Raw genomic sequence first — 24,039 nt, 5'->3', positions numbered from 1 at the left:
ATGTCAAATCTTATTTCAACTCTTAGTCTCAACAGACATTGTGTGACTGAAAGGAAGCACAGAGCTTGAAAACACCGCAGTGTTTACTTACATGCTTCTCCAGAATACTAAGATGCTTTTCATTAGCCTCGCTCAACTGGTTGCAGCAAACCTGTGGAAATAACAACAAAAAAAAAAAAATCAGGAATTGTATACAGGATCATTGCCTACTGTAGTTTCCATCTAACTAATGTTGATGTGCCGATTACTACAATACTCAACCCATGCATGTGTATGTTTCAGATTTGCATGGGACTAGATCAGTGCCACTGATATGAACTAATTGAGAAAGCTCACAGTCATCCATTGTACTGTACAGATGTTCGTCTTTATTTGTGCCCTCTAAGCAACACTCCAATCTCGGTTGTATTACCACCATGCCAGCATGCCCCCCATTTTCTTTTCTCAAACCACAAAGTCACATGGCTTTCAAGTCCCTTTGTTATAAACACTAGACTGGCTCACTTCACCTTCTATCCATTCTACCAGTACTTATTCAATCAGAGTTTGCACAGTCTTAAATAATACAGCAGTCATTCTGTGAGAGCCTATTATAACAGTGTGGGCAGGTAAACCTATATAATTCTACATCCTCCTTCTACTGCTTTAAAATGATGTGATCCTCCTCCTGCCCAGCCTACAGGAAAGTGTTCCTGCTTCTGAACTTCACTGTACTCTAGTTTAAAACATTCCAGAAAGTTGCAGGCTGTCGCACTGTAATGAATCCTTGTAATTTCTCTACTTTTTCTTTCTTGTACAGTAATTGCTACCTTTTTAATAAAACATAAGTCAACATGAAATGCTATATCATAAAATGAAATGTATTCAATTAATGTGAATTAAAACCCTCAGAACCTCACTCCACCGAGCAGGAAGCTCCATTAGAAGGCGCTAACACATAGGAAAATAAATACATTTGTAATTTAAATGTTTCAAGTAGCAATTAATTCTCTGTTTACCGGATTAGAGGGTACCTCGTTGTCCTTACTGGTAGAGTAATGGCCGGTAATGCCCTTTATCAAGCAGCTATTGAGTTGACAGACTTGACTCTCAACTCAAAGATACTCATTGTAATGTTAATTTTGCATTTTATATTCATTTTAATCAAACATTAGCATTTAGTTTGCATACTTTTAGACTGATGAATGTGATACTGAACTGTTGTGAGCTTTTATAAAATGTGTGTTATGTGGCAATACCACCACTGTCAGCCTCCACCATTAACGTCCAGCTTTTCATCACTGTTCTATATTTCTGTATGTGTCCCTTATCATTCAGTATTGTAGTTTCTGCTTAGGTCGTTATTTATCATCCTTGCTAACTTCTCCAACAAAATGTAATTTTATAACCACTGTGTCTGCCTCTGAAAAAAAAAAGTGAGGTTGTTTAAAAAAATGAATAACTGTGGGTGTGCTGCTGTAATGTTAGTCCTCTCAGTCAGTCAAATTCTGTATAGTGGTCATAGCAGCATTTTTAATCTGGTTTGTAATGGAACATGGTTAAACCCACAGGGTCATTGGTTTGATCTCTATACCTACACAAATAATTATGTTACTTAAGTGAGCACAGTCCCAATCTTGAATGCCATTTTGTTCTGCTTTAAAGTGATATATTATTTTACTGTAGATATGCAACGCTATAAAGACATTGTGGTTATTAAGAACACTTTTATTTTATTGCCCCCCCCAAAGAAAGTCTTCCTGGGCAGGTTCTATAAAAGTATCCTTTGGTTTCCCTGATTCAGCATTAGCTCGCATTTCCTTCTTTCCAATGAGATTTAACGGCAATGTAATCCATGACAGCTTCATGAGAATCCAGTTTAGGTCACAGGTTTAATAAGTTTGTGTTCTTACATTGGACAGTATTTCCCACTATGAAACCACAATTTTGCAGAATTTACACAGAGACCAAAGACTGAAATAGGCATGGATTCAGACCAATTGGACTTTAGACTTTGCAGCTCATAGTGCTACTGATTTATCCCTGCTCTGTAGTTAAAATTTTCAGTGGCCACTACACTAAAAAAAATAGACAAGCGTGATACAGATAGAGCAGAAGCTAGAAGTAATAAAGATATGTAATATACAAAAGAAACGAAAAGAATCGAAAAAGGGAATGTATCCCCCACTGATAATCCTCAGGCTGTAACCTGGAAGTGTACAAGAAAGTACAGTGAATTTGAAAACAGCTTTGAAACGATTTGCCAGCTTTACTTCTCTGTTAGTGGCATACCCACTGCGTGTTTTTTTGTTCTTGCAGGTAGAAAATGAGGAAAATGACCCAGATAAGTTCAATCTGAGCCTTAACTCCCCAGAGTATGAAGTGATTTGTGTCATTTTAATGTGAAATTGCTTTTTAATATTGTGAGTCAGCACACTAGAGGCTATATAACATAAACCATGATTGCTTTTGAATAAATGCAATATATGCATACTACTGTCCGTTTTTTAAAATCTTGGTTAACACATATTTAATGTAGCAGTACTTAAGTGTTGGGCGTTCAAACAGAAAAAAAGGGGAAAACATATGCAGTACTGTTTTGCCATCTATTTCCTTGCCACCATGCAGTAAGGGACTTTGATACAGTGCATTTCTCATTCTGTGTGTCTGCAGGCTTCTACCACTAGCATTGGCTAACTGTGCTACCCGAGTGGTATTTAATTAACAGCTGACACACCAAAAATAGGTTAAGGGCTAATAAGTCAAACCCAATATTTTGGTAATTGATATTGGACAGTTAATATACAGGTACAGGGGCTTGCACAAGATTCAAAATACGCTGCCAAACACTATAGTGCAGAGCCTTAATGGGCAGCCAGGATGGCACTGATTCAATGGGGCAGGTGTACAAGGTTTTTACATCATTTACCAACCATTCCTAAATGTTAACCTCTATGAAAGTCTGTCAGGTCAGCTGACTTGTTGCAAGAGGGAGATACAGCTTTAAAAACCAAATGCATTTCTGAGACAGACCGTTGACAGAAGTGAGTGCTACATACAGCAGGTGCTTCTTGTCCGACTTGTTGCTGTAGCTTAACCGACTCGGGATAACTCACTAAATATTTATAATATATCACTTACTGTAATCTGTTATAGACCCTTTCCCTAATACATTATACAATTTCCTCATAATATAACATTGCCTTCCAGCAACCTGTTTAAAATTGTAATTGTTTTATAGTAAATAATTTAATACATGTATTGTGTTTATTATGTATTAAAAAAAATGCATCTTATTACAGTGCTGCAGCTGTAACATAGCACAGAAAAGTAAGCAATGTTTTGGAAAATCAATATTAAAATCGCTGTGCAATTGTTTTATATCTCACATCACAAAAGCGAGTCCTAAAACATATCTATTGAACTGGCCTGTTAGTTTCATTTTGGCATTGAGTTTATAACATACATCTTCACCTGCTGGATGTAGCTGCATTGCGTTTCTGTTACGGGACTGGACTGCTATCACGCATGTGTAGGACTGGACAGGAGGGAACTCATCATCACTACTCAAACTGAACTGCTACTGATCATCCATGAAGAACAGAAGAACATTATACAGTCAGTATAGATCTGATCAATAGCATACAGGTACCCAGAGTGCTGTGGCTGTCCTGTCATTCTCCATAATATATGCAATATTGGTAGATTCAGGTACAGGAATCTTTCAAGCATTTTACTTAACAAAAATGTAAAACGTCTTACTTACCAAAATCACTGATATGACTCTCCCATTGTCCAGGTCCACAAGAGGGATTATTAACACTAAAACACAAATATTCAGATAAAATAAATGACTAAATGTACAAATATAGAAATAGAAGGTTAGTAAGAGGGACAAAGTGGTTGTAAAGCAAAGTGTTGTTTCAGGCAGGCCTACTGTTTATGAGCCTGTCACGGCAAACTGAACCTAAATTACTCAGCTCTATCGGCAGATATGCGTTTATACCAAGTGTAAATGTTGCAATATATGAAAATGCAAAGTTAGCTTTATTTGCCCTTTCAGTCCTGGCAGGAGCTCAAGGTCCCGTCTTATCTTAGCACAGTATGTTAACATATACTGTATACACACAGTATATAGTCCTGTTCTCATGTATACTCAATAAAGGAGTTCCATTCATCAGCTCAAAAACTAAAAGAAAATCAGGACTGAAAGGGTTAACTAAGTTCATGCAAGTTTCTCCAACTTTTCAAACAATACTGGATATCACACACAGGGATATACATTTATTTTCTATCTTTAGTCACGTATTTTTAATTTCCATCTCCATTTCACCTGCTGTCAAGATATGTAATACTTCACACAGTAAGTGTCCAAGGATGCCTATTCATTTCAAAGTGTTGCATCCCTCCAATGTGAGACCCTCCACGTTATTTACACCTGTCATTGGGGTGCTTCCTCCTGTCACCTGGAATTATGCCTTTTAACAGTATATTTACATAGTTTGCTCACCTGTGCATGCATTTTTTTATTCTGTGAGGAAATGTTGATAAAAGGTGATAATGCATTTTTCATAGTGCAGTCTCTATCCTCTACTTACAATGAAAACGAAATACATCTTATTTTGAGAACACTGAGGCACAAGAAGAAACACAAACACCCATCACCCTCGATCTCTGACGAGATCCTCACCATAGTTTAGGTGACATATAGCAATTGGCTTCAGAACAATGAAAAAATAGATCGCTAGGAGTTACGTTTAGAGTATGTGAAATACTGTAACTTGACAAATGTCAAAGTGTATTCAAGTTAGGACAAGCTGTGTGGTAGACTCCAGAAGCTCAGGTATCATTACAATAATTCACCATGACTCACATACATCAGTGTGGCTTACATTCATGTGGATTAAAAATGAAGCATGACTTTCAGAAAGGAGACTCCACCAATTAACCGTGAACCACGTCCTATAACGTTTAGAAGACCCACCACCCTGCTTTCACCTTGCAACAGGCTTCATTTACTATAGGGGGAGGCTGGCTGTCATTCATTCATTCATCCCTTGAGTAGTCTCTGTGTATTTGGGCAGGTTTAGACCATGGGACAAACATGTACCACTACAAACACCCAGCAATAAATCTTTTTTTTTTGGCATCACATTTCATCTAGTTTTAATGAAAAGTCATGAAAAATCTCCTTCCCTTTGACAGGGATATATATCATCAACAGGGGAGTGATCAGCACAACTTCATATGCTGTGTAAATAAGCCTTAAATTTGATGAAAATCCATCAGCCTTTTTTGAGCAATATGCAGCAATAGGATTTCATATCAATGCCTTATAACCCATTCTTATAAACCTTGCATGGTATAAATACATACATACAGCTATGGCCCAACGTTTTGTATCACCTAGAATTTTAGGACTGAGACATAATTAAAAAAAAAAAAAAAATACATTAATTTAATTTAGATCATTTATTTAACATCATGTAATCAAACAAACTATAAAATGAGTGCAAAAGTCTACTGGAAGACATTATAGTAGTACAGTATTTCATGTTAGATTTTGAAATGTCACATTTTTCAATTTTGTCTGTTTTTCGTTAAGTATATGGAAACTGTTAACGTAACATTATTCAGCAGGTTTCATTCGAGTTTATGAAGCAAAATCAGTTAATTCTATAGGGTGATGCAAAACCTTTTGACAATAGCAGTAGGTAGTTGGATTTTTGAAACTTATTATTCATGTATGCCAACATTCATGTATGTCCCAGTAAATAACATGCTGTATCTCACAGGGAGAACATTATTGAAGCACCTTCAAGCATCTCTTCAGGTATCCCTCACCTTGTTTATCAGGTGGAAGAGGGGCTGCCAGGCTGTTAACTTGCTTCTCATGAAGCTCAGATGGGGGCAGTCCACTGCACTCAACCATCTTCTGCTTAATAACAAAATCCCTGAAAGCAAACAAACACCAGAACGTTCAAGACCATTTATTATTTTAAGCTGCTACAGAGTGTTATTATCGAATTACTTAACCTCTTAGCATTTCCCTTGTTGCCAGTTTCCTTCACAAGACCATGCTTAGATCTAAAAATATGTTAGAAAAATATTATTTCAGTGTGCCTTTATAAGACACTAAAGGATATGAAAGTGTAAAGTTACCCCCATTTATGTCAGAAGAGAAAAAAATCAGCATGAATATTGCTAAGAGTTTACTCTATGATGGTATGGTTTGATGTATTTGCCAAAAAGCTGACTGAAAAATCTGATTCATGTACCCCTTCCCAGGAAAATAAATACACTTTATCCTGACTTTTAACTTAAGCCATCATCTGCCAGTTACTTTTTCCAGCTTGGACTGAAATATAGTTCCTTAGGGGTGGCCTCAATTCAAAAGTATAGCCAGCACCAATTGACCGCGACTGGAGCAGGAACTTGGTCATTGTAAACTGGCCCCTCCAAACATATTCATATCTGTGCACTCCTATGTCAACAACACAAAGCATGCCACAACTTTCACTACCTCGTTCTTCAACATTCACTGTTTGTTGTCAATTCAATCTAAGCACTTGAACTCGTTCAGAAAGGAGCAGCTAGATTGCTTCCCCACACAAAATACAAGAAGAAGGAATGTAACTAAACACTATGGATCTCGCCATATCACCCCTGCACTGGCTCCAGAAGTGTATTTGATACCAATAGTTTCAAATGACATTTTAAGGTTTTGTTGTTTTTACCTTGAATTTATTTACCTTATTTTAGATATTGTTTGCAACCATTCTGAGTGAGTTTTGTTGCTCCAATATGTAGGTGTAATAATTTGTCCTGATTTTCACTATGTCTCTAACAAGCTTTGTGGTTATTATGTCTGTGGACTACTAAGTGGCTGCTCAGACTTTCATTTCTCATTCCAAATGTCATGAAATTCTGTAGCCTTTCAACCGCAAACCTCATAAAAATGGCATTTGAAGCTATTTACTCTTCAAACATGCATATAGATATATTCTATATCCCTAGTAGTGAAAGCATGACAACCAGTCACTGACCAGATAGTGCGTAAATCCTTCATTTTTCAATTCATTGCCACTTCAGAGCAGACTACCTTGCATGCCAAAATCTGACTGTTTGCATAACTTTTACACGGCACTAAATCAGCCACAGATAATTTAATCTCCTCATCCCAGATGGGGCCGAGGGAATAAGACAGATCCGGAAAGGGCATCAAGCTCAACAGTGATCGCATTATTTAAGTCATTCGTGGTGTTTGTGTTACTATAATACTGATCAAAAGGCTTCACTCTCTAGCAGCGTCTGTATTGATCATTATATCCTTCACATCAACAACATGCAGGTGAAGCCGTGAAGCCCTGAAAAGAGCAAAACATGAATTCCCCAATTGTAGGCACTGTATTACAACACGAGCTGTTGTCTCAAAAGCAACTTAAAGAAAAATAACAACACAATTTCCTTGATTTTACCGTTGACCTAACTCAGTTTTGGATGTGTGTTAATAAATGAAATGCTGATTGATATAAAAGGCTTAACTGACTAAAATGAGTTGTCTGTGATACCACAAACTTCATTCAGCGTTGGCGGTATACACGTGGAAACTTCAAACCTCAGACAGCATCTATCATACGATTCTCAGTACTCCATTTATATTGCTATCTGACTTACACATGAATGAAGTGAATTGGTTGAAGGACCTTACAGATTATAGTGAAGGCAACATTTACTGTCAACATGAATGAACTGAATTAGTGAATTATCATATTTTCAACAAACAAGGAGTCACTGTAGTGACAACTTTTTTGATTGCAACCAAAGCAGTGCTTTAGAGTAATCTGTTAGGAATAGTGACTCCATAATTACTAAAACAAATATATGTAATGGAGTAAGTTGCTGCGTTTTGTTTTGAGTAACCACATTGGAACTGCATAAAGAACACTTTTATGAGTTTATAACTGCAGTCAAATCCTGTAGAGGGGCTTGAACCCCTTCAAATCCCCAAATCTCAACTTGGTCTTTTGGCTAACAATACGGTGTAAGGCTTGTAACCATATGCAGAATTGTTCTTTCCTGAGCCAGTACAAAGTTGCTGCTGTATCCCATAATCCTAGTTGCTGGGTTTTTTTTCTTTCTAAAAAGGAAGCTAAACCCCAGAAGGGTTCCTGACAACACTCTGTGGTATATAAACCACCTGTGTCTGGAGAGCGTGATTGGAGACAGTATAGAATTACTTTTCCTGCAAGCTTTATCCCAGTGTTGTTCAGACAGACAATTCCACCTGACAAACCCTTTCTCTTAGGGGATTTGTGATTCTGAATTATTCCAATGTTAAAATCTGTTTTATCAAAACAATGAGTTATTCAGAACCCCAGCAGCATCTCAAATACCACAATGGAGGTTTACAAAAAGGAGCTAAATTACTGACATTTCTTTTACATCTATAAACGTTTCAAAGTTAGTAGCATCTGGCACGTTGGAAATGATAGATAGAATAGAAACAAGTTATCCCAAAACACTAACTGTAAAGAGCCCACACACTCAATTGAGTTCTATCGAATCAAGACTAACAGCCCTGCTAACACTCTATGTTACTTTTATTATTTATTTCTTAGCAGATACCCTTATCCAGGGCGACTTACAATTGTTACAAGATATCACATTATTTTTACATACAATTACCCATTTATACAGTTTTTTTTTTTTTACTGAAGCAATCTAGGTAAAGTACAGCAGCAGTGTCCCCCACCAGGAAATGAACCCACGACCCTCCGGTCAAGAGTCCAGAGCCCTAACCACTACTCCACACTGCTGCCCTAATCAAACCACTACCTTTACAATCTGATGTTGCTTGTTAAACACGTAAAACTGGATTACAGAGTTACTGTAACAATATCTAATACTATGCCTAAAAAGGACAAAATGGCAAAACTATCTGCTTTAAAAAATCAAATGTATTACTGTACATATACACTATAATAAACACAAAAATGCCTCAGCAAACTTTAAACACAACAGTTCCAGAAGATACAGGTTCCGCATTGTAGAGGGTATCACATCATTCATTTCAACCAGAATGTGGCTGGGACCATCATGCTGAATTATACAGAATGCCGATATGAAATGGGCTGGATTTTACAGGTTTTACTACACTATTACTATGACTACAACTACTACCACTACGACTACTACTGATAATAATAATAATAATAATAATAATAATAATAATAATAATAATAATAATAATTTACTGTCACCTTTAAAAACCTGTTCCATATATATATTCAGCATGTTTGTTACCTTATGAGACAAGCTAGATTTGAGCCAGTTGTTAAATTCCATTATGTCACTCTCCTTATTGCCTAAACTAATTAACTGATCCCAGGCATAAACATCTCCAGCAAGCACTTTGCAAGCAGTGTGCACCCACTTAGCAAGCAAAGGGAGCAAGAGAGCCTTATCAGAGCCCAGCAGTACACACGTGGAATTACTGGAGCTTTAGCTAAGATAAACCTGTTTAAACAACACTCAATACACACAGACAAGTGCAAACTTTATACATAAAGGGATGGTGAAGGAGGCTTTATTACTGAATTAAATGACTTGTAGAAAAAATGGTCACTGTTTCCCTTACTGTTTTATAATCTTAGGTGATCCTCACACCAATTCTGCAGGGGAAAATAATTGGAAAGCCAAAGTAAGAACATGTATACAGTACTGGTGTACAAAATGCAGAGAGTCAAATAAGGGTCACAAGGTTTTAGACTACATGGATTTTTCCCCCATGCCTATACACTACTTAATCAAGGCATCACATTCATTGAAACTGTTTTGTAGTGTGCTAGCACAAATTATTTTGTTTCATTTTGCAAAAGGCGCTAACTGTGTTATGTTGTATTGTGCATTTCAGACAGACCTTGCAAAGAATGTAGTAAACATGGAGACAACCAATAATTCAATGCACCATAAAAATAATATTTTCCAGGGAGTTAAGAGCCAGTACACTCAGCAGGGAGCAGGTGTCACAATGTCAGTGTTAATAATGAGCAAAAACACTCCACATATGGTTCCAATTACACTGTTGCGGCTCTAGAAATGGCAGGTCTTCTTATCCATTCAGTGCCTTCACATCAATGCATTTGTATTAAAAATCAGCGCAAAGCATTGAGGAGAAATTGCATCAATTTAAAAATCAGCTGTGCAGATGAAAGTGGCTGGACGCCTTCCAATCAAAGTCTTATTTAAAAACAGCGGAATTACAGAAACAAATGACACCTTGTGATTACAGATTATATTTATTCTTTTAATCCTCTCTTTTTTTTTAAATGTACAGAACTGTAAAATGATTTTTTTTTTTTTTTAAATGCAATTAGCTGCATGCCCCAGTGTGCGTATTAATGTTGGCGGCATCGCTTTGCAGATGTTAATTATTTATTCACATGCAAATTGTGTGCCTTTTGTGTTTATAGTTTTGTCAAGACATCCTGCCACCCAAACACCTGCGTTGAAAGTGTCTATACAGGTATTTGAATTTTCAAAATTATTCTATTGTTTTTAGACAAACACCCCACAGCTGGACTGCAAAGAGTGACACAAGGATAGTTTATTAATTAATCACAAATCAGTGAACATCAGGCTTCTGTCTACTGTGCATAAAATGCTCCGCAGTAGACCGCACACTGCAACAATGTGAACAGATGAGCGGCGGACTGTAAAATAAAGGGACTAGTTATGATATCAGCATGTATTTTTAATAGCATCTGATAGGTAATGATGATCAACGATACTCAATTAATTTTTGTTCAAAAGGAAAACAAAAATACATTGAACACAAATGGACTGAAAAAATTAATTATATTATAAAACATACAGAATAGGAATAAAGATGAACATAACCTTACCTCTTACTGCTGTAACTTTACAGTATATTGCTTTTCTGCAATTATGTAATGAATCGGCAGTGACAACAGATCTTTAGTGCAAATAATACATTTTGCCATATAAGTTAATGTTTGAATCTATTAGGATTCCTAGCTTATGAATAGTCTATTTACGCAACAGTGGCTTAAGGCAAGCTTCTTTTGGACACTACAGCTGACAGAAACGCAGCTCTGCCAGTTGTAGTGTCCAAAGCACGCTACCTCAGGCACAGCGTAGCTATCCTGTAGAGTCATATGGACTGCTGGCAAACCTTAAAAGGAAAAAAAATAATGTTTTGCACTTTGGAATGCAAATGAGCCTCCACAGAAAAATTGTATTTATTATTTTTTTTTAACCTTCCATTCCATGACTGGAATTTTATTTAATTTTTTAATCAATCAACAGCTGTAGGCAGTTTACCCTTTGCATGATAATTTTCCCACGGTTTTATTATGAATCTATCATAATTTATTGTGCTTTGCCTTGGTTTTCATTATCTGCTTTACCATACTGGGCCCTCCAGGCTTTACAATGCTGTCCCATGCTTTCATTATGCTTTATTACACATTGCTTTGCTTTTGCTGTGGCAAACTAGGGTATTATTTAGTGTTTTTAAGTTAAATTTAAACATATGTCTGCCGAAAACATATGTTTAAACAAGCCTGTTTTCAGATTCCCATTGTAGCCTTTTCACTAAATATATATATATAAATTTTGCTTTAGTTTACCGATAATACCATGTTTGCTATCTTGAATGTGATATTGCTGTAGATAAAGCTAAAAAAAAGCACAAAGTAGACTTTAAAATCTTAGCAAGAACACAGTGTATGTATACCAACAGACTTGAAGGTCAACAAACCTCCCAGTGCTGACAAAATCACACTTTATACTCGGCCCTATTTATTTCAGGGCGGCGGCACCTTAATCGCCAGCATTCAGGTTGAGGTTGAAAGAGCAGGCTTGGGGCTTTACATGTGTCCGGATCAGACGTTCCTAGACAGAATTTACAGGATTCAGTCATGTGACAGGACTCGGCTCTCTAAGTTTCGTTTTGTGCATTTAACTCAGTCGCTTCAAAAGACAGCCTTCCGGTTTCAGTCTCTTTTAAAAGTGCAGGCTTGGGGCCTTCTAATGACGTATAGGGTGCGTTGTTTTGTTTACTGTTTGCTCAGCTGGTGACACTCTGTGGTCACTGAACTGTTCTTAAAGTCAACAGATGACGCTCAGCAAACTGTTGTTAAACTCATGGATGAGCCACCAGACTCACCTGGCTAGAAAGCTGGTGAGATTCACCAAAACAACACGGACGCTGCCATGGAGACCAAATAAAACATTGTAGTCAACTCTGAGATGGCAAATCGTTTAAGAAATGCTAAATAATAGAAGTCCTATCGAATCTCATTCATTTATTAAACTTTTTTGCTTCAATTTAAGTAGTCAAATCCAAAAGCAAAGAAATTTTAATTTAAGTTGATGGCGTTTGTAAAGATCACACTCTTTTTTAAATTATCTAACTTAGGTGTTTAATGTCGTAGTAATTAAGTCATGTAAAAAAAAATAATCAAGAGTACTGCTTAGCATAATAAGACTTTTTCTTTTTTAAACACGTCAAAACGTTTGTATGAATTTACTATTAAGTTAAATTTAGCATGTCACTATCTGCACAAAAAACTATGAAATAAAAACCTGGTATGTCACATTGTGAAACACCAAATTAGATGATTTTAAAAATGAAGAACTTTTACAAAATAATGCTCTCAATTATTTTAGAAGAATCAGGTGTATCATTTATCCTTAAGGAATATAAACTGCAAAAATATATCAGGATCTCAGTTGAAAATACAGCAGTGTACTCATACTGTGTTTCAAAATGAACATACAGCCACACCTGAACTAAAGTCCTGCTCAGTCTGAAATGACTCTTGAAATCCATGTTGGAGTACTGATTCACAACATGTAAGTAGCCTGAATTTTTACCCTCTTTCTTAATTTAGATCTAATAAATTTGTACATTTCTTTTCCCAATTCAGAGTCAGAATCAGAATCTAACTCTTCTTTCTAATTAGTCTGGAACCCACATAAAATAAATATATGGATTACAGACTAAAATATATTTTAAATATATCCCATATATTTTATATATATAAAAAATTTCTATATATGAAAAGTATAAGGATCATACTTTTCTACCATATATTAAAAATATATGTTTGTTCCATGAGGAGAAGTTATACATACAAAATAAAAACAGTACAAAACAGGTGAAAATCAGGCTGAGTGTAATTAATTAATCTAACTGGTTTGATAGTGCTTTTGGAGGTGTTCACAAAACACTGGTCTGTTAGTGTCACACCACCGTCGCACAGAACCCTGCAATTTAGGATTTTTTATAAATCAATAATGTTAACATACCATATCTCACCAAGGCTAGATTTATGAATGTATAGATCTGAGTATCATAGAAGTAGATCCTCATTACACACATGTATGCACATGCATCTAGATGGGGGGCAGACTGAAAGGTTCCCCCATTTTTTCAATTAAATGATTGACCATATATAAGAAGGTCAATGTAAGTTAATTCAAATTGATGTCTGTAAAACAAAAAGCAATGGGATGGCGAGATGGGGGTACTTCTTTAAAGGAGGTTGTGTAGCATGGGAAGAATTCCTTAAACAGACATCCACTTGCAGGAAAGGTTCTCATAAACACATTTTATTTATCCTTTATCACATATATCACACAAACATAAGCTCATACAAGTGGAATACCAGTTTCTTTAGAGTTCAGACTAAACATTGACTATATTGTTTTACAGGATGTTGGTTATTTTGAGAACTTTTGCTTTTACAGTAATTAAGAAAACCACAGCTGTATCTAAATACAATTCGCTGTGTACTGTCTAAAAAGATACTAGTCAAAATGACATTTAACATCCCACACTCAAAAGATCATCTCATTTAACTGATACATTTTAAACTTGTCTTAACTATGTTTAGCTGGTATCATTTTCTTTGGGGTGCAAATGTAGGAACGCTACTATTCGGTTTACAGTACTGTACATCAAGTAACCAGACACAGTCATCCTCCATGTACCTGAGACAAGGCCTGAACCACTTCCTCAAACACTGAATTACTGACTCATTCTAACAGAGACAGTCAATAAGCTGTAAGCAAGAAAGAAATAGTGGTTCCAAAGTGAATCTTTTACCACAGGGCATACTGCCTATATCATTTAAAAATAATAATAATAATAATAATAATAATAATAATAATAATAAATTACCACCACTTTAAAATAGACCCACTCCCCTGTCTCAACAAATGCGACTTTTTAAATGTTGGAAACACTTGTTTCATAACTGCTTTAATTTTAGGGGTGGTTTGTGTAACTTGGAAAAAACATCTCACCCTCTAGTATAAAATTACTAAGATGTTTATTTTTGGGAGTCAGTTTGTTTTCTTATACATTCGACCAGCCTTAAAGTCAATTAATTCTATGAAGGCAATTGTACAATATGAAGGTGATTCTAACAAACCTTCCCAAATATTCAGAACATTTGTGCAAGGTTCTCTATACTTATTCAGAAGAAGAGGGAGTGTGGCAAAGTGGTAATGACGTGCAGGTGAGTGCAGTGCAGAAGAATCACACAGACAAACGTTGGTACAGGTGCAAGGGTGTTTATTTAAATTAATAAATGTCCAGAGCCTCAAGGCAAAACCTGTAACTAATAATAATGCTGGAAGTGATACAGCGGCGTGTATCACTTCTCGTTATAATCCTACGGGTTTGACCCGCAATCCCAAAGTCCTGTTCCGACACCCACACTAAACACAAACACAAAGACAGTGCGTGATTCAAGTGCTAAAAGGTGCAAAACAAAAGACAGTTCCAGTAGTGAAAAGGTGAGTGGTGAAGTCCGGGTTTGTCGCTGGCCTGCGGCTGCAGCTCCGGATCGTGCTCAGTAATCTTTAGTGAGACAACAACACACAAGACACACAGTGTTAGAACACAGACACAAAACACTCACGGTCGATCTCACAAAACGGGCTCCTTCTTGGTCATATAATTTAACCATATGCAAAGGAACAGATCACTCAAGCCATGCCCCCTATTTATACCCTTGCCCATGACCCCGAGGTTAACGAGCGCATCCGCTCCTCCAGTCCTCGGATGCCACGCCGCTTACCGTCTGGGTCACTGAGCTCGGGTGCCATAGCTCCGCCCCCTTCCGAACTGACCGACTTCCATCTACCCTACGGAATAAATTGTCGTGCCATTTCATTAAGGGTACTCTGTTCCTCGTACACCGTGCTCTCACAGGTCGAAAGGGAGATCTAACACTAAGACTCATTCGATCGCTGTCACAGGGAGCTACTGAAATACACACTCCTATTCAAACGTGGATTCAAAAAGCAATGAAAAAAGCCTTACAGTATCTACAGTCAGTTCAGAGCAGACATATATCAGTTCAGTAAGGTGCTTGGGAATCTGGTTAGTTCTGGGTATAATCAAAGAGGGGGTCTTGTTAAAGGTTTAAGAGGCAGCAGATCCAAGATTTAACTGAAGTTCAATAACTGTCTTAATGGCAATTTTAAAAGCCCTGAAGTTTCACCTTTTCACCTCAGGTCCTGATATTGAAACTGGGCTTCAGCTGGACAGAGAGCTTAGGTTCTGCAATATAACTTTGTGATGTATTTCATAGCTCAGGAGAGATGGGATTCACTGCAGTATTTTCGATAGAGTCGTTTCTCCAGGCAGTGATACAGCCGATCAGCTCAAATCTGTCAAATACATTTAACACTTCTGTGAAGGCAAATGGGCTTAGAAGTACCTGTTTACACCACCTCTATACGAAAACATACAATCTGTGTCAAAATACAGACATTCAAGTGAATAAAAGATACTTCTGGAGGAGGTCCAACTTGCAGTGACAAGCACCTTTATTATTTATGAAGGATTGACACATAAAACATATGTGTTCCACTACAGTAGGGATCTAACACTTTCATAAAAGGCTGCCTTGAAACTCTGCTTGCTCCCAGGGGTCAGAGCACAACCAATACCATTGTGTTAACCCCATGTCCTGGCTGAAGTCCAGCACACATCAGACAGCACATGCATGCTGTAGAAATATTATTATTATTATTTATTTCTTAGCTGACGCCCTTACCCAGGGCGACTTACAGTTGTATACAAAATAAAATACATATCAAGAATTACAGTACAATTAAGAGAAGGATACAAAATATAATGACTTCAGTCCTAATAAGAGAAAATACAAAACAGTACGATTTGATATCGGGGCAATTCAAGAGCAGATAACAGTGTTGATAGTTACATCAGGGTTAGATACGAGTGCAGGTGAAATACAAAATACTACAGATTTGATTAAGTGCAGGATTAAATACAGTAAAATAGGTAGCAGATAAGTGCAAGTTAAAGTACATTAAAGGCAGAGTGCTATATTGTCCAGAAGGGAAGAGTTGAGTTTTACAGGTGTTGTCTGAAGAGGTGTGTCTTGAGGAGGCGTCGGAAGGTGGTCAGGGACTGTGCAGTCCTGACATCCGTAGGAAGGTTGTTCCACCACTGCGGGGAGAAGGTGGAGAAGGAGTGGGCTCTGGAGACAGGGAAGCATAGTGTAGGTACAGCCAGTCTTCTACTGCAGGCGGAGCGGAGAGGTCGGATGGGGGTGTAGGGAGAAATGAGGGTCTGGAGGTAGCTGGGTGCAGTCTGGTCAAGGCATCGGTAGGCGAGTACAAGAGTCTTGAACTGGATGCGAGTGGTGATCGGGAGCCAGTGGAGTGAGCGAAGCAGTGGAGTAGTGTGGGAGAAGCGAGGCAGAGATAACACTAGGAATAATAAGGACATAAATCCACCAAAGCATTTGTTCATCCACCACTTGGCTTTTGTCTCATTGTGAGATTCTGCATCTTTATGCAGTAAAATATACAATACAAACAATATCCACACTATAGCTTAAACAGTACCGTGCAAGTCAGCCTTGCACTTTCTATCTTTCCTTTTTGTAAGATGGAATGCTCATATTTATTCTCCTTTAAAGGTTATTTGCATCTGATATTGAGGCAGGCTTCTATCTCTAGTATATACTTTTTCACAGAAGATGTCCTTTCCTGAGCAAGGAAGAGTGCCCCGACTATAAATAAGAGAAAAGTCCTTAATCTTTAAATGTGAACTTCCCTGACAAACAGATCTTGTCAGTTCTGTGATCTATTTGACAGCCTGACAGCTCCAAGCCAACTGACCTAACCCATTGCCAATGAATATTCACTTCAAAGTGAAACGAAGAAGAAAAAGAAACTGTGGACAGGGCAAATTTCTTCCCGCACCAACACAGACTACACCAGACACTGACAGAATACTTTGAGGAAGGAATACTTAAATAAGGTCGCGACACAAGCTTGTCTAAGAATGAGAAGCAATCAGCCCTTACAGGAATACAATTGTATGCTGCATCCTTGGGCCAGGGTAGCATTAATGGACCATGCCATCTTTATTTCATTTACTCTATAGATGGTTATACAAGGCTCTGCAGACCCCTCTGGCTATGCAAGCTAACTTCTAAATAATCGCCTGTTCCGATGATGTAGTACACAAGAAAAGACCTCTATACAGTGCACTCCTACGAGAACAACTCTGGGAAACAACTTGAGGGTTTGACTTTGGAAACACTCACAGGGGAATTTAGAGCATGTATTTGAAATGGGAAGAGTAGAATTTAGTTTGGCTTTAAGATCTTTGAGCTTGATTCACTAACTTTTTCTTACTAGCTCTAGTAAATTATTCTTTCACGAAACTGACAAATAAAAATTAAGGCTGGGACCAAATCAAAACTTTGACAACCTGCTAATCACACTTAACAAAACTGTATTTAATAGCGTTTTCTTTTTTTTGTAAGTATCTTATTTCTTCTATTCATAAAAAGAAAACGCTATTAAATACAGTTTTGTTAAATGCAATTAGCGGGTTGTCAAAGTTTTGATTTGGTCCCAACCTAAGTCTAAAATCTGTTTTACATTTGTAAAAAAGAACAGAATGGATACGTTCTTAGTGATAAATGACCTAATTAAGTATGAATTTATTCCATCCACAGAGGCAGACTAATGAATAAATTAACAAATGTATGCTTTCAAAATCACCTGTGATCACAAAATCACTTGTGATCAAGTTTCTAAAACTGGTGTTTGATAACGTTTCAATGAAGAGTTGAACATGAAATAATAACCTTTACAGTAGTACAATAGGGTTGTAATCCTTAATACCACCTTTATAGTTTAAAGAAAGACACTTAAAATCCAAGTTTTTTAAATAACATTTGCACTGTTAAAAATCAAGCCTGACACACCTAGTAGATGAGCTAATCTAAAACAAAAACAGATACATAGTTAAATATAAATATTTGTAAAAAAATGGTTTTCCAGACTAAGCTGAAATAATGTAGATTTAAAACAAACAATAAAGCTAGATTGTTATCAGAAAATAAGCCATGATAGATGAATAACTGTAACAAAGCGAAAGAAGAATCTGTCACAAAAGGCTACAATTACATACAATGGGATCAACTGACATTTGTACATAAATATTGACAGTAAAAATCACGTCAATGCAGGAGTCCGGCAGATGATTTGTTTAACTGATAAAAAGATATCTGAACGAATCAGCCAAGAAGTCTGAGCCACAGTCACAAAGATCAAATGCTTACGAGGTCTAGAGCCTGTTATCTTTCATGATATTTAATGTGTTGTCCCTTTGGTCTCTGTCTTCAGACTACAATCAGAGGAGAAAGAACCCATAGAAGTGATGCCATTTATCAATCCCTCTGTCACTTCTCTGTCACCCGGGAACCCCTGGGACACATCAGCCAGCTGAGGTTAAAAAAAGACAGCTCCATGAGTCATAAAACCTTTCTGGGTTTATTAATTTGGTGACAGCTTTTCATTGCACAGATGCAACAGGCAAGATTTACAGCCCCGTTGTCCAGGCTGGGAGAATGAATCTACACCGAACAATTTAATCAGTCCTGCATCCTTCCTGTCCTTATTAGTTAATTAACCCTTTGCAAAGTGTAATCTCTTTGCTAACTGATAGTCATACTTTTATTGCCTCCCCCCTTAAAACATTTCTCCAAACAAAGCTCTTGTCCTAAAGGAGGATTCAATCCAAACAGATTGGCTTTGTGTTGCTATAAAGGTACACATTTTTACTGTAGCAACTTTAGTGTAAAAATATTAAAACATTGTTTTAAATAAAATAATTATTATGTGCTATATCTGGAATGCCCCATCAATTACTATATCCTATATTATAGGAATACACACTCTGCATTACAAGGAGTATGTCAAGGATATTTCAAACTAATAGTCAAACATGTATGATCTTGTGGTCATGTATTACAATGCATGAAACAGAAGCTGTTTTCGCTAATGATGTTTACCATTTCAAGAATTCAGTTTTTTTTTTTTTAATTTCCTGTTACATCCTTGGTTAGGATTATAATTGATAATCCTATGGACACAGTCAAACCTAATGACCCATTCAAACTGGAGGCAATTATTTTGGTTAGGTAAGACTTCTTGAGGTCCACCTTCTTGCATCATAAAACCTGTTTGTTTTCCTCTTCTCCTAGAGCCAACAAACCAAGCTTAAAAATAGTTTTGAGCTAAATGACCATTGCTGCTTCATCACATGACCAGAACAACTGATTATTTGTTTTCATGACAGCATTTTGATTAGGGACCAAAGGCTACACTGCAATCGCATTTACAACAGATACTACAGCCTGTTGTTGTATTATTATTATTATTATTATTATTATTATTATTATTATTATTATTATTATTATGTCTAGCATAACTATATTGCAGATAATATATCACTGTATTTTTTTTTAGCCAAAACACATAATTGGTGTACATTTTGTCATTAAGTGGCAGTAAACCATTGTGTTTAATTGCGATACACTGTCAACCTTATCATTTATCTTCATTGAAATTTCAAAATGCAATTTTTATTCAGCTGGCCTTCTTTATATATTTACAGCACACACTACGCAATGTTCTGCATATTGAATTGAACCCTGTTCCTGTCACTGTGTGCTGGACTGCAGGAGGAGGTGCCAGAAGTGAAGACAGGCTTACCTGAGTTGTCCTTCTCTGGGCAGCTCGTGTGGAGGGTCATCACATAGCAACTTGTTGGTTTCCACATCCAACAGATAGATAAATATGCTCTCCTGTAAAGGGAAAAGCATAACAAGATTTTGCTAGTGCTCTTGCAATAAAGATTAATTTGACAATTCTCAAGACTGTGTGAGCAATACCGGTAACTCTTTATTGAAAACCTCTTATCCACAGAACTGGCATTGAGGTCTAGAAATGTACCATGGTCAGACAGCTTGATTGAATTTGTCCTGCAGGAGATGTAAGTCTGCTACTTGTAGAACAATTCAGACCTGGTTTGGTAAAAAACTGTCCAAAGCGTTAGTTAAAGCTTACATAAGCTCTCACTTACTACTCTATACTTGGAAATGTTAGCCAACTTAAGCTTGTTGCTACCTACGGTTTTGACATAGTTTTTGGTACCATACTGTATTAACTTTACTTGCTATTCTTTTGTGCTACTCCAATGTACTTTACGTGCAGAAACAAGGGGTTCATGTAACCATTGAATCGTTGTTTAACATCCAAGTACTGTTCTGATTTATCATCAAAAACTTTCTTTTGGTCTTTAAAGGTTCTGCATTTTGTATAGTTTTCGTAATCGTCATCTTAAAAAAAGAATATTCTTTCAACTAATGCATTATGCTTAAAATTGCATTTCACTTTCTAGTAAAGTATCTTCACTTACAATCTAGTTTTCTGTATGTCTATTTGTTTATTGGTAGTAGCTAGTTTCTTTTGTCTACAGTGACCCTGTGAAACATTTATATTTTCTAAAAGCAACCTTGGTACAGCAATGGACTGCAATACATTTGACTTCAATGGAGTTCACATAATAATGGTACGAAAAGTGAGATGAAAATATGAAAATGTTCTTTCTGGTTGTCATGAGAACTACAGTAATTGCTAGAAGGACGTGGCTTGAGAAAAATGTACATATTTCTGAAGAGTGTGAAAAGGAGATTAGCTGAATAGAGAAATGAAGGACAGGTGGAAAAAAAAAAAAGAACATAACATCACACAATTCACGAAATCCATCCCCACCCTCACCCCCAATCCACTCTCCCCAAAAAGAACATAACATCACACAATTCACAAAATCCATCCCCACCCTCACCCCCAATCCACTCTCCCCAAAAAGAACATAACATCACACAATTCACGAAATCCATCCCCACCCTCACCCCCAATCCACCCTCCCCAAAAAGAACATAACATCACACAATTCACGAAATCCATCCCCACCCTCACCCCCAATCCACTCTCCCCAAAAAGAACACAACATCACACAATTCACGAAATCCATCCCCACCCTCACCCCCAATCCACTCTCCCCAAAAAGAACATAACATCACACAATTCACGAAATCCATCCCCACCCTCACCCCCAATCCACCCCCCAAAAGAACATAACATCACACAATTCACGAAATCCATCCCCACCCTCACCCCCAATCCACCCCCCAAAAGAACATAACATCACACAATTCACAAAATCCATCCCCACCCTCACCCCCAATCTACTCTCCCCAAAAAGAACATAACATCACACAATTCACGAAATCCATCCCCACCCTCACCCCCAATCCACTCTCCCCAAAAAGAACATAACATCACACAATTCACGAAATCCATCCCCACCCTCACCCCCAATCCACCCTCCCCAAAAAGAACATAACATCACACAATTCACGAAATCCATCCCCACCCTCACCCCCAATCCACTCTCCCCAAAAAGAACACAACATCACACAATTCACGAAATCCATCCCCACCCTCACCCCCAATCCACTCTCCCCAAAAAGAACATAACATCACACAATTCACGAAATCCATCCCCACCCTCACCCCCAATCCACCCCCCAAAAGAACATAACATCACACAATTCACGAAATCCATCCCCACCCTCACCCCCAATCCACCCCCAAAAGAACATAACATCACACAATTCACAAAATCCATCCCCACCCTCACCCCCAATCTACTCTCCCCAAAAAGAACATAACATCACACAATTCACGAAATCCATCCCCACCCTCACCCCCAATCCACTCTCCCCAAAAAGAACATAACATCACACAATTCACGAAATCCATCCCCACCCTCACCCCCAATCCACTCTCCCCAAAAAGAACATAACATCACACAATTCACGAAATCCATCCCCACCCTCACCCCCAATCCACTCTCCCCAAAAAGAACATAACATCACACAATTCACAAAATCCATCCCCACCCTCACCCCCAATCCACTCTCCCCAAAAAGAACATAACATCACACAATTCACAAAATCCATCCCCACCCTCACCCCCAATCCACTCTCCCCAAAAAGAACATAACATCACACAATTCACAAAATCCATCCCCACCCTCACCCCCAATCCACTCTCCCCAAAAAGAACATAACATCACACAATTCACAAAATCCATCCCCACCCTCACCCCCAATCCACTCTCCCCAAAAAGAACATAACATCACACAATTCACGAAATCCATCCGCACCCTCACCCCCAATTCACTCTCCCCAAAAAGAACATAACATCACACAATTCACAAAATCCATCCCCACCCTCACCCCCAATCTACTCTCCCCAAAAAGCCACACATTTAAATCTACCAGTCAATATATACCTTACACAGGGTTTCTCAGTTCATGTTTATACTGTATACGGTTTATACATCTTGCTTCATGCAGACTGGTATTTTTTTATTTTTTTTCATAAGTATGATCTGTAAACACTTCTATTTCCTTTGGGTGAAGGTCTGAACCTTAAGTGTTTTTAAAGTAATGCTCTCCCAATCAGCTGTAAAATTAACTATTTTCATATTAATATATGTGAATGTTTCTAGGCAATTGCTATGAAATGACAGGATTGTAGTTTACGGGATTGAATAACAATTGTGGGTACCCGAAACTCATTTGGCCAACCAGACATGTGAAATGGAACACAATTGGATTGACTTTTGTATTGTGAAGAATTATCAAGAAAGTTATAGGATATCAATAGGAGTTTTCTCTTTCACTTAGTGACAATGTGATGTTACATTAATTCTGGTACAACAGTTTAATATTAATGAAATAACAATCAATTCAACTGCTGTTCTGGGACTGTAATTACAGTGACAGTTTAAAGGAAAAGGTTGAAGTCTTTGCCATGATAAAAGCTACAGTACCTACCACTTTCGGGAGCACTGCCTCAAACACATCTTTGATGACTTCCCGTATGGAACTGGTCTCTATGATGGAGCCAAGGCTTAGCAGTGCATCCTGGGGAAAAAAAAACATAACAGATAAAACAGCATTATATGGACCTGTTCCTAAAACTCATGTCATGGGGCATACATATCAGTCTATCATACTGCTACACCAAAATTGCAGGGTTGGCGCTATCTTATCCCTATTTGATGGAAGGTCTTTAACTAGGCAGTTATACTACTTGTAATTGTTTATTAACAACAATGATTGTATCTTGTATTTTTTTTTTGTTTAGTTTTAAGTGAAATCTGGTAATACTGTGCTCAAACAAAGGAAAATGATGTAAAATACCAGATAAAAACTATACCGCGTCTAATATATTCATATATACGAATGATTTCAAACCTGAATCTCAAAGAATCCAGCTTGAGGCACAGGTCATGATAATGGACTGTAAATTCAAAGGCTTATTGCCTACACAACAATTATTTTAGTTCACTTTCTAATACACTGTTATTAATTTCCTCATTCCAGTTTAATAGTCTTCATTAAAGATCAGTTGTGATAATATGTATTGAACATCCTAATGAGTTTGTCACTCATTGAAGGCCAAAGTGATCAGTTGGTCATTAAAATTAATGAACTAAACAAGGATTCTGACCTGGCCATCTATTTATGAAAGGAGTGTTGAATCAATTAAACACCTCACAAAGCTGATGTTGAGAAAGACTAAGTGTGCTGTACGCTGTTATAGAGAG

At 37.4% G+C, this 24,039-nt stretch overlaps 1 protein-coding gene across 3 annotated transcripts in view; it reads right to left on the bottom strand.

Annotated features, from left to right (window-relative positions):
* Positions 1-24,039, bottom strand: part of LOC117407105 (cGMP-dependent 3',5'-cyclic phosphodiesterase-like) — a 169,176-nt gene that overhangs the window by 35,785 nt on the left and 109,352 nt on the right. For all 3 annotated transcript variants that reach the window (XM_059028344.1, XM_059028345.1, XM_059028346.1), the window contains exons 3-7: positions 23,264-23,353; positions 20,065-20,156; positions 5,824-5,933; positions 3,746-3,801; positions 92-151 (exon numbers count right to left, since the gene is read on the bottom strand). In XM_059028344.1, coding sequence (XP_058884327.1) covers positions 92-151; positions 3,746-3,801; positions 5,824-5,933; positions 20,065-20,156; positions 23,264-23,353 — 408 coding nt within the window. The remainder of the gene's footprint in view (positions 1-91; positions 152-3,745; positions 3,802-5,823; positions 5,934-20,064; positions 20,157-23,263; positions 23,354-24,039) is intronic.

The sequence above is a fragment of the Acipenser ruthenus genome, chromosome 8 (genome assembly GCF_902713425.1).
Source record: "Acipenser ruthenus chromosome 8, fAciRut3.2 maternal haplotype, whole genome shotgun sequence".
NCBI lineage: Eukaryota > Metazoa > Chordata > Actinopteri > Acipenseriformes > Acipenseridae > Acipenser > Acipenser ruthenus.
This window is presented reverse-complemented; position numbering and strand designations above follow the sequence as displayed.